The sequence below is a fragment of the Zalophus californianus genome, chromosome 3, assembly GCF_009762305.2.
Source record: "Zalophus californianus isolate mZalCal1 chromosome 3, mZalCal1.pri.v2, whole genome shotgun sequence".
Lineage (NCBI taxonomy): Eukaryota > Metazoa > Chordata > Mammalia > Carnivora > Otariidae > Zalophus > Zalophus californianus.
Window position 1 is genome coordinate 119,574,615 of NC_045597.1, and position 12,112 is coordinate 119,586,726.

At 34.2% G+C, this 12,112-nt stretch overlaps 1 protein-coding gene across 2 annotated transcripts in view; it reads left to right on the top strand.

The window, feature by feature from the left end:
- Nucleotides 1-12,112, top strand: part of GALNT13 (polypeptide N-acetylgalactosaminyltransferase 13) — a 565,045-nt gene that overhangs the window by 241,335 nt on the left and 311,598 nt on the right. For both annotated transcript variants that reach the window (XM_027590905.2, XM_027590904.2), the window contains exon 4: nucleotides 2,981-3,149. In XM_027590905.2, the coding sequence (XP_027446706.1) occupies nucleotides 2,981-3,149 (169 nt within the window). The remainder of the gene's footprint in view (nucleotides 1-2,980; nucleotides 3,150-12,112) is intronic.

The window sequence follows — 12,112 nt, forward strand, 5'->3', positions numbered from 1 at the left end:
TTTTGCAGTTCAAACTAGCTTTGGAATTGGGACTTTCCATTTGTTTTCAAATTAATAATAATGGAATCATAATATAGATTTTGTTGCCTTTCGTATTACATTTGCCTGTTAGAGCAGAGAAGTTGAATCAATACTTTAATGATGATTCTTTTTTTTTTAAAGGTTGGCTGTGGGGGAGCATGATATTGTTTGGATGTAGGTGGTCTTTTTTTTTTTTTAGCTATGTAGAAGAGAGAAATCAACAGGTTAGAAAAAAATAGGAGTTGCTTTTTGAACAAAATGCAAATCAGAGATAAGCCACATACCCAATCACTTAATCTTTCCCATTTACTATTTCTATTAATTGAAGAAAAAATACTTTCTAGCAAGTATTTTCTAGCAAGATGCATTCTTCCAGGTAAGACCCAGAAAAAGAAAAAGGCTAGTTCCACATTGCAATTAGCATTCTTTTTCATTTTTGCTTGAACAAGGTGAAAAACACCAATAAGTCTGCTTATGCAAAAGAAAAAAAAACATTTTAGAAAATGTCAAATATGCATTCATTAAGGCTATTACAGAAAAAATATTTAACTTTAGGGAAGAGATACTTAACCTGATACACATTAAGTTGTTATCTATTCTCCACTAAAAAAATGAGAATAATAAAGGAGAATGATTACCGGTGCTTGCTAACTGGTTCTAGGTATAAGGATACTGTTTATGACAATTTTGTTTTTATTGATAATTCTATAACATGATCACACTTACTACCACTGACATGTCATCCTTAGAATGCGAAGCAAAGCAAATGGATGCACCTTTGAATATGCTGCAAAAACCAAACACTTTTGTGGGCAACTTGATCTTCATGCCCTAAGATGTAGCTGAGTGTCATGTCTTTTCCACATAGAATAAATGTTATCCCTGTCTGCTTTCTAGATGTTGACTCTGGTGCATTTTTCTGCAATGTCATATACTTTTGTTAGAGTGTATAGAGGGAATTAAAAAAAAAAAAAAACTGTAAATGGTGAATTGCTTTCTTAATTTCTAAAAATTCTTAACCTCAAATTCTTTAATCACTTTTTTATTTTCTGAAGAATTTTGTAAATTTTATTTAAGAAAATTATTTTGAACAGCTATTCGTTTAATGCTATTTTCTTAGTTTTTCCTTTGAGCTCTATGCTCTTTCTTTAAAATAGCATGTATGTAAGTATATATATATGCATTTATTTTTATCATGTTACTTTTTAAAAAATCTTTCTTCTCTCTTCCCATAACTGCCATCATTTTATGAGAAAAAGTCAACTTTAAATGGTGTATTCCCATTCTTCTCGTCAGTTACCCTGCCCAAGGGCTGTGACTTCAATACCTATCCAAGTCCAGCATCTCACCAAGAGCACAAATTCACTGAAAGCCAACTCCACCAACTTCATCTGAGTTTAGGGATAATAGGCATACTAACTCCCAAAGTAAAATACTGCTGTTAGAATTTTATTTCTTAAAGTGACTAAAATGTGCTTTTTCATAAAATTCCTGCCATCATTTCTATTTTTGCTTCATAAAGTGAATGAGGCTCTTTATAAACTTTCTTTAGATGACAGCTTTTTAAATAGTTTGGGCTTGGATACATATAATTTTTTCATTTAAAATTTTCCTAATTCTTACTCTTTTTCTGTGTATCAGAGGATTTCCGGGCTCATTACCTTCTTCATACCCATATCTGAAAGTCCTTAGAGATGCTCATTCTCTTTTATAGTCTGACTCATGCCATTCCAAAGTTAGGATAACCTTTCAAAGAGAATAATCACCTGAGTAAGCCAATTGTTTATTAGTACTAGTAATATCAGGCTAGATGTTCTCTAACTATAAATATCAAGGCAGACAAAAGTTTGCTTATTATGTTCTAGTTTCAAGCCTATTCTATTATTTTGGAATTTGTGTTTTTATGAAACGTTATAATTTACAAATTATTTTCACAGGCTTTGTATCCTTTATAAATTTTATAATTTTAAGGTAATTTGGGTCCAAGTATTTGCCCTTAAAAGTAATGTGGGAAGCTAATTTCAGTAAGATTAATGTGTTAGGAAATAAAATAGCAACACATTGGAAGAGTCAAGACCAGGCCACATTCCTTTCATTTTAACTTAATTTAACATCATTATGAAGAGTAAATTAAGAGCCCATTAGGATTGACTGGAATTTTTTTTTATTATATATTAACACACACACACACACACACACACAACATACACACATTGAAACATGTATTTTGGAGCAAGAGGGGACATTAGTGTTGAGATAACTTGCAGGGAAAGGACCAGAACATTAGCCTGTATATAGGATCCTGAGTTCTCTTAATAAATAGTCAAGCCGAGAATATTGTTGTTAAGTTCCAGTTATGGAGCACATAGTGTCCAAATTCAACTTGACATTTGAAATTATATGTCACAACTATGAAAGTTCTTTTATTTTTTGAAAATGCTTTGACAGAGGAATCAAATTGCAATTGAGATGGGTTATCAACGTTGCTTGCTTTTATAAAGATGCAGTGGGAGTAGATATGTGAAATATCAAAATATTTAATTGGATGTGAAAATAAATTTATCTTGGTATATTTTCAAAAGTTCTCTTTTATTTTGCACAATTTTGTCTACCTAGTGCCCAAGTTCATCCCTTCTCTAATAATTTTATATTAAAAATATGACAGAAGTTTTAAGTTTTGGTACTTTGTATTGCTCATTTATCAAGTCTAAATGATCAGTCAAATCATATAATATGTCTAGACTTAAAAGACAACATGCAGCATTGAGATAATGAATTAAAATAGGTTGTTTCGTTAGTGTAGTGTATGGTTTGTAAGTAAGGAATAAAGACTTCATGATTATATTATTAGGCCAGTGTATAAATAATAGACTTCAGAATCTAATCTAACACGTGAGTTTATTTATTCAGTCCATTATCTGTGTGTTTGTGTGTGTGTGTACCTGTGTGTGTCTTACAGCTGTTATTTCAAGAAACCAAGAAGGGCCAGGAGAAATGGGAAAGGCTGTGCTGATTCCTAAAGATGACCAGGAGAAAATGAAAGAACTGTTTAAAATCAATCAGTTTAACCTAATGGCCAGTGACTTGATTGCCCTTAACAGAAGTCTGCCGGATGTGAGATTAGAAGGGTGAGTTTACATGCGTTTTATAATCTTTTATATTGGTAATCTCTATATCTCACACTATCTCAGAACTTCTGGATCTCTCTGGTTCTGAATACCTATGCCACAGCAGGGATGTGCTGTGCATGCATATGATGAGAAATATGAACTATTTTCTTCTCTGGCAGAGCAAAATAGTTTAGTTGCAAAGATATTGCAGAATATACAAGCCTAACAGGTTTCTCTTTGTGAGATGTTTTTGTGTGTGTGTGTTTTGCTTTATCTTGCCAAACACAAAATAAACATGCTTTTTGTTAGGTTATATGCTTGCCTGCATAGAAAGCTCTTATACTTTGTGCTAAAAAACTATATGCTTTGCTTCCAGTGTAAAAATGGCCAATTGCCTGTATGATTCTTTGACCCTTTAAACATTATTTATTATGGATTCCAGTGATTTATGCTACTATTTATAATTAGAATGCTCAGTTATCAGCCAAGGAAGAAATACTCACTTGGAAATAGTAATACTGCACGCAAAATGATGTTGAAAAATTCAGCTTATTTGTGATTAACTATAAGCCATGTTCTAGATAGCTGAACATATTTTAAATGGGTATAATAAAAATCAGAATATTTAGTGGCCGTATTGTCATCCTAGTAATATAAAGCAAACTCTTGGCGCTTAGAAAAGATATGTCCTGAGACTTTAGAAAATCGCCAAGTTTACAAATATGCTTCAGACCCCACCTCTATGTAAAAAGAAGTTATTCTTTTAGACATGTAATGGCTTTTTCCATACAGAATAAAATCACAGTTAATATAAATAACGTCTTGCCACCTATAATGGGTTATATTACATTAGTAGAATAGTGATATTAACATCATATGAACTAAATCTGATTTTTTTTTCCTTTCTAAATTACTTCAAATAAGACCAAAATAGAATAACCAAATCTTGTTGAGATGGTGGGGTTCGATTGTCAGGTTTATGTGATAGCTAAGTAACTGGTTTGGTACACCTTTGTGTGCTTTTGAATTGTTTCTCTCTCAAAAGAAAAAAAAAGAAAAAGAAAAACCACAAATAACTACATATTATGGACATTTCTGGTGTCTAGCAAAAGACTAAAACATTGAATATTACATTTATGCATTCCAAAGACCTATATCATTTTATAGGTAGTTTTGTCCGTATTTGTATGTTTGTCCATAGACACAGTTAAGATATACAATAAGCATATTCTTTTAAGTAATTTTGAACATTTTAGATGCTGTTTATACCATTATAATAATGCATTTCTTACTTTGTTTTATATACCATGTTGTGATAAAATGGATAAATGTGATACCTATTCAGGAAAAACATATAAACACTATTTCAAATTTTTAAGAAATCTTCACTTTCAACTATAAGAACATAAATTTTATATGAGATCTGGGACAATTAAGGTAACAACTGCTTTAGTACAGAACCATCACTTCAAAAAAAGAAGGAAAATCTTCATTGAGCATCGTTTAAAATATTTGTGGCCAATGTATTTCTTCTTTTAAGAATCACTTAGTAAATTATGTACTTGAGTAATTAAGCCTTAAAATACAGAACAGTTCAGCATTTTAAAAGGAAGAATTCAAATGGATTACTATAAAAATTACACAAAATGCAATATTTACTGTTTGTTTTTATTTATTTTGTGTTTGTATGAGTTTGACGCATCTTTATTACAAGAATTTCTAAACACCACAGGCATTCTTTTAAGTTGAGGTATAATTGATGTATAAGATAATATTCATTTCAGGGTACAACATAATGATTTGATATTTGCATATATTGTGAAATGATCACCACAATAAGTCTACTTACCATCTATCAGCATGCAAAATAACAAAATTTTTTTCTCATGATGAGAACTTTTAAGATTTACTCCTTCAGCACCTGTCAAATATGCAACACAATATTATTGGCTGTAGTAATCATGCTGTACATTGTATCCCCGTGACTTATTTATTTTATAACTGGAAATTTATACCTCTTGACCTCATTCACCCATTTCTCCCAGCCCCCAAACTTCCTCCCGTCTTGCAGCCACCAATTTGTTCTCTGTATCAGTTTTGTTTATTCATTTGTTTTGTTTTTTAGATTCCATCTATAGGTGAAATCATACAGTATTTGTCTTTTTCTGTCTGACTTATTTTACTTAGCGTAATACCATAAAGGTCCGTCCACGTTGTTGCAAATGGCAAGATTTCATTCATATTTATGGCTGAGTATTCCACCGTATATATACCACTTCTTTATTCATTTATCCATTGATGGAAACAGGATATTTCCATATCTTGGCAATTGTAAATAATGTTGCACTGAACATAAGGGTGCATATGTGACTTCAAATGTGTGTTTCTGTCTTCTTTGGATAAATACCCAGAAGAGGAATTTTTGTATCATATGGTAGTCCTATCCTTAATATTTTAAGGAACCTCCATACTGTTTTCCATAATGGCTGCACCAGTTTACATTCTCACTAGCAGTGTATAAGAGTCTTTTCTCTACATTTTTGCCAACACAGATTTCTTGTCTTTTTGATATTAGCCGTTCTGACAATTGTGAGGTGATACCTCATTGAGGTTTTGATTTCCATTGCTTGATGATTAGTGATAATGAGCATATTTTCATGTGCCTGTGGGCCATCTGTATGTCATCTTCGGAAAAATGTCTGTACAGATCCTCTGCCCATTTTTTAATTGGATTGTTTGTTTTATTGCTACTGAGTTGTATGAATTCTTTGCATATTTTGGATATTAAGCCCTTATCATATATGTGATTTTCAAATACCTTCTTCCATTTGGGAGGTGGCCCTTTCATTTTGTTTCCAGTTTTCTTTGCAGTGTAGGGAGTTTTTAGATTGATGCAGTCCCACTTGTTTATTTTTGCTTTTCTTGTTTTTGACTTTGGAATCAGATCCAAAAAATCATCACCAAGATAGATGTCAAAGAGCTGACTGTGTCTGTTTTCTTCTGAGAGTTTTATGGTTTCAAGTCTTAACATTCACGTCTTTAACCCATTTTGAGTTAATTTTTGTGTATGGTGTAAGATAGTGGTCTAATTTTATTCTGTTGCTTGTGTCTGTCCAGTTTTTCTAACAGCATTTATTAAGATACTATCTTTTCCCCATTGTATGTTCTTGCCTCTTTTTTCAGAAATTAATTGATCATTTATGCATGGGTTTATTTGCAGGCTCTCAATTCTGTTCCATTGATCTATGGGTCTGTTTATATGCCAAAACCATACTGTTTGTTTACTGAAACTTTGTCATATACTTTGAAATCAGGGAACATGATGCCTCCAGCTTATTTCTTCTTTCCAGATATTGCTTTACCTATTTGGGATCCTCTGTGGTTCCATACAAATTTTGGGATTGTTTGTTCTATTTCTGTGAAAAAAAAAAAAAAAAACATTGTAATTTTGAAAAGAGATTGCATTAAATCCGTAGATTACTTTGAGTAATATGGGCAAAGCAACATCTTTTCACCTATGAGTATGATGTTAGCTGTGGGCTTGTCATATATGACCTTTAGTATGTTGAGTTATATTCCCTCTATTACCCATTTTGTTGAGCATTTTTATTTTAAATAGATGTTGAACTTTGTCAAATGCTTTTTTCTACATCTATTGAGATGATCATGCGATTTTTTATCCCTTATTTTTTTAATATGGTGTGTCACATTGATTGGTTTGCAGATGTTGAACCGTCCTTTCATCCCAGGAATAAATCCCACTTAATCATTATGCAAGGTCCTTTTAATATTGAATTAAATTTGCAAATAACTGTTGAAGATTTTGCACTTACGTACATCAGTGGTGTTGGCCTATAATTTTCTTTTTTGTGGTGTTCTTGTCTGGCTTTGGTATTAGGGTACTGCCAGCCTTGTAAAATGAATTTGTAGTATTCATTCCTCTTCAATTTTTTTGGAAGAGTTTGAGAAGGGTGTGTATTAAATTTCTGAATGGTAGAATTCACCAGTGAAGCCATCTGGTCCTGGACTTTTGTTTGTTGGGAAGTTTTTGATTATTAATTCAATCTCCTTACTAGTAATTGGTCTATTCAGATTTTCTCTTTCTTCATGATTCAGGAAGGTTATATGTTTTAGGAATTTATCCATCTTTTCTAGGCTGTCCAGTTTGGTGGTGTATAATTGTTCATAGTAGACTCTTTTGATTCCTTGTATTTTTCTAGTATCAGTTGTAACTTGTATTCTTTCATTTCTGATTTATTTATTTGGGTCCTCTCTTTTTTTTTTTTACCTTTGATGAGTCTAGTGAAAGGTTTATCAATTTTGTTTCCCTTTTACCAGCTCTTTCATTGATATTTTCTATTGCCTTTTAGTCTTTATTTCATTTGTTTCTGCTCTGATTTTTATTGTTCCTTTCTTTGTACTATGTGCTTTGTTCTTCCTTTTTTAGTTCTGTTAAGTGTACAACTAGATTGAGATTTTTCACTAATTGACATAAGTCTATATCACTGTGAACTTCCTTCTTAGAACTACTTTTGCTCCATCTCATAGATTTTGGTGTGTTGTATTTCCATTTACATTCTAAAGGGTTTTTTGTTGGTTTGCTTCTTTGTTTTAGTTCCCTTTTGATTTCTTAATTGACACGTTAATTTTTCAGTACCATGTTGTTTAATCTCCACATATTTTTTTTTAAATTTTCTAATCTTCTTCTTGTAATTTATTTCCACTTTTATACTATTGTGGTTGGAAAAGATGCTTGATATGATTTCAGTCTTCCTAAATATACTTAGACTCATTCTGTGGTTTAACATATGATCTATCCTGGAGAGTGTTCCATATGCATCTGAGAAGAATGTGTATTTTGCTGTTTTGGGTGGAATGTTCTGTATTTATAGAGTCCATTTGGTCTAATGTATTGTTTAAGGCTGATGTTTCCTTATTGATTTTCTGTCTGGACAATCTATTCACTGATGTAAGTGAGGTTTTAAAAACCCTACTCTTACTATACTGCTGTTGCTAATTTCTCCCTTTAGGTCTGTTAATATGTGCTATTTAAATTTAGGTGCTCTTATATTGGGTGTATTGGGTGTATAGGTATTTATAAATGTTATATCTTCTTGCTGGATTGATCCTTTATCATTTTGTAATGCCCTTCTTTGTCTTATTACAGTCTTTGATTTAAAATCTAATTTGTCTAATAAAAGTATAGCTACTGCAGTTTGCTTTTGGTTTGCATTTCCATGAAACATCTTTTTCCATCCTTTCACTTTCAATCTGTGTATGTTCTTACATCTGAAGTGAGTTTCTTGTAGGCAACATACAGATGGGTCTTATTTGTTTCTTTGTTTTAATCCATTCAGCCAGTGTTTGTTTTTTCCTTTGGAGAATTTAGTCCATTTATATTTAAAGTAATTATTTTTTTATTATGTTATGTTAATCACCATACATTACATCATTAGTTCTTGATGTAGTGTTCCATGATTCATTGAATATAACACCCAGTTCTCCATGCAAAACATGCCTTCTTTAATACCCATCACCAGGCTAACCTATCCCCCCACCCCCCTCCCCTCTACAACCCTCAGTTTGTTTCTCTGAGTCCATAGTCTCTCATGGTTCGTCTCTGCCTCCAATGTCCCCTGCTTCATTCTTCCCCTCCTGCTATCTTCTTCTTCTTTTTTTTTTTTTTAACATATAATGTATTATTTGTTTCAGAGGTACAAGTCTGTGATTCAACAGTCTTACAGAATTCATAGCACTCACCCTAGCACATACCCTCCCCAATGTCTATTACCCAGCCACCCCATCCCTCCCACCCCCCACCACTCCAGGAACCCTCAGTTTGTTTCCTGAGATTAAGAATTCCTCATATCAGTGAGGTCATATTATACATGTCTTTCTCTGACTGACTTATTTCACTCAGCATAATACCCTCCAGTTCCACCCACATCGTTGCAAATGGCAAGATTTCATTCCTTTTAATGGCTGCATAATATTCCATCATATATATATACACCACATCTTCTTTATCCATTCATCTGTCGATGGACATCTGTACATGCTCCCCGATGTTTATAGCGGCAATGTCCACAATATTTAAAGTAATTATTGATAGCTATGCACTATTTGCCATTTTGTTAATTGTTTTCTGACTCTCTTATAGTTTTGTACTTATTCTTTCGTTTTTCTCTCTTCTTTTGTTGTTTGATGATTCTCTTTAACGTTATGCTTAGATTCTTTTCTCTTTATCTTTTGTGTATCTTCTACAGGTTTTTGCTTTGTGGTTGGTTACCATAATGCTCACATACAGTGGCCTACATATACAACAGTCAATTTTAAGTTGATAACAAGTTAAGTATGAACATATTCTAAAACTCTACATTTTCACTGCCACCCCCCATTTTATATTTTCATGTCACATTTTGCATCTTTTTATTTTGTGTATCCCTTAACAAATTATAGGCACTTATACTACTTTTGTCTTTTAACCTTCATACTAGCTTTATAAGTTTAATCCACTACCTTTCCTATTTATTTACCTTTACCATTGAGATTTTTATTTTCTTGTTACTAATTAGTATTCTTTCTTTTCAGCTTAAAGAAGTCCCTTTAAAATTTCTTGTAAGGCTCATTTGTGGTGTGAACTCCCTTAGCTTTTGCTTGTTGGAAAACTCTATATTTCCTTCAATTCTGGATGATAATTTTGCTGGGTAGAGTATTTGTGGCTGGAAGTTTTTTCCCTTCAGCTCTATAGGTATATCATGCCTGTCTTCTGGCCTGCAAAGTTACTGGTGAAAAATCTGCTGATAGTTTGATGGGTGTTCTTTTATACATATCAAGTCCTTTTTCTCTTGTGGTATTTAAGATGCTTTATCTTTAACTGTTGTCATTTTAATTATAATGTGTCTTGGTGTTGATCTCTTCCAGTTCATTTTTTTATACTCATTGGATTTCCTGGATCTGGATGTCTCTTTTCTTCCCCAGGTTAGAGAAGTTCTCAGCTATTATTTCTTCAGATAAGTTTTCTGCCCCTTTCTCTCTTTATTCTCCTTCTGAGACCCCTATAATGCAAATGTTGTTTTATTTGATGTTGCCCCCTTAAGCTGTCTTCACCTTTTAAATTTTTTTTTTTCTTTTTGCTACTCTTTGTTGGTGAGTTCCACTGCCCTCTTCAAGGTCAATAATCCTTCTTCTGCTTCATCTAGTCTATTGTTGAAAACTCTTGTGTGCTTTTTAGTTCAGTTACCTTATTCTTCAGCTCTGTGACTTCTGTTTGGTACTTTCTAATATATTCTATCTCTTTGTCAAAGTTCTACTATGTTCATCCATTCTCCTGAGTCAGTGAGCATCCTTATACCATTACATTGAACTGTTTATCAGGTAAATTACTTATCTTTCTTTCATTAAGGTTTTTTTCCCAGAGTCTTTTTCTTTCATTTGGAACATATTTATCTGTTTCCTAATTTGCCTTGATTCTTTGTGTTTGTACTCATGTATTAGGAGAAACACCTACCTCTCTCAGTCTTGAAGGAGTGGCTTTATGTAGAAGATGAACCTTATCTTTCAACCTTGTCCTAGCTCTTGGTTGTCTCTCATACTTTTGCAGTTGTCTACACAGCCTGATTTATTCCTGATCCATTCCTACTTTTGAGGTCATATCAAGACCTATCATAGTTTCAGAGGGAGGGATCTTAGCCCCTAGTTTCAGGCTGATTGGAAATCAAACACTCAGGCAGCAGCTTTTAAAGTATGCTAGTATATACAGTCCTGTGGGACTACAGTTGTAAACCCTGCTGGCCTCCAGACCAAGTGTTTGGGAAGTATCTCCTTGGCAACAATTACAAAAATCAAAGCTCCAAATGACTGTATAAACTCCGTTCTGGGAGGTATTGGCTGACTGTAGCACAGCCACAGGAGAGCACAAAGATGGCATCCCCTGGTCTACGTTCCCTAAGAGCAACTCTATATCCTCTGAAGATACCTGCTGAACCTGTAACCTGCCCCTTAGGCTAAAATTTCAGGACAAGCAAATAGGCCTTTTCACAGAAAGATTCAGGTGTTTCAGTCGTCTTCTTCTACTTCTTCTTCTTCTTTTTTTTAAGATGTTATTTATTTGACAGAGGAAAAGAGAGAACAGAAGCAGAGGAAGCGGCAGGCAGAGGGAGAAGCAGGCTCCCTGCTGAGCAAGGAGCCTGATGAGGGGCTCGATCCCAGAATCCTGGGATCATGACCTGAGCCAAAGGCAGCTGCTTAACGGGTTGAGCCACCCAGACACCCTCAGATGTTTCAGTTTTCTGTCTGTGCTGTGCCCTGGGGTTGTTAGCCTGCCAAAAACTGTCTTTCCAATTGTTTCAGTATTATGGGGCCCAGAAATACAAACACCCCTTGCCACTGTAGTTGAACACTCAGGAGGCATCCCCGATATGGACTGTACAAACCCACCAGCTTTAATGGGGCAATGGGGATCATGGGACTAGGGTGTTCCCACTTGTTTTAGTGGTTTTGTGGGGCAGTGCAGGACCTGGGCATGCCTGCCAGCTTTCGTGAGGCTGTAGGGAAGCACTGAGGTGGGAGACATCTGCCAGCTTCAGCAAAGGCATGGGAAAGTGCAAGGTTGAGGCACACTCACTGGCACTAGGAAGAGTGTAAAAAAATACCATCCATCATCACTGGCTCTACCATGTAGAATGAGAGCTCCAAAGTGGTGTTCACTAGCATCCGTGTCTCCAGAGAGTCCCAGCAGACCCCTGCTCCTCTAGCAAACACTTTAAGATTAGCAAATGAATCTCTTTCACACATGGTATCGTGATTTTCGAACTGCTGCCTTTGTGCTGGGTCTTGAGGTGCCTGAGTCTACATGTGATCCCTTTAAGAGAGATTCTCAGCTTCCTACATCCCTTTGGGTTTCTTGAACACAAGTTCTGTTAGTTTTGAAAGCCAGCCATTCTGGGTCTTTGTCTCTTCAGTGCAGATCTCAAAGGTTG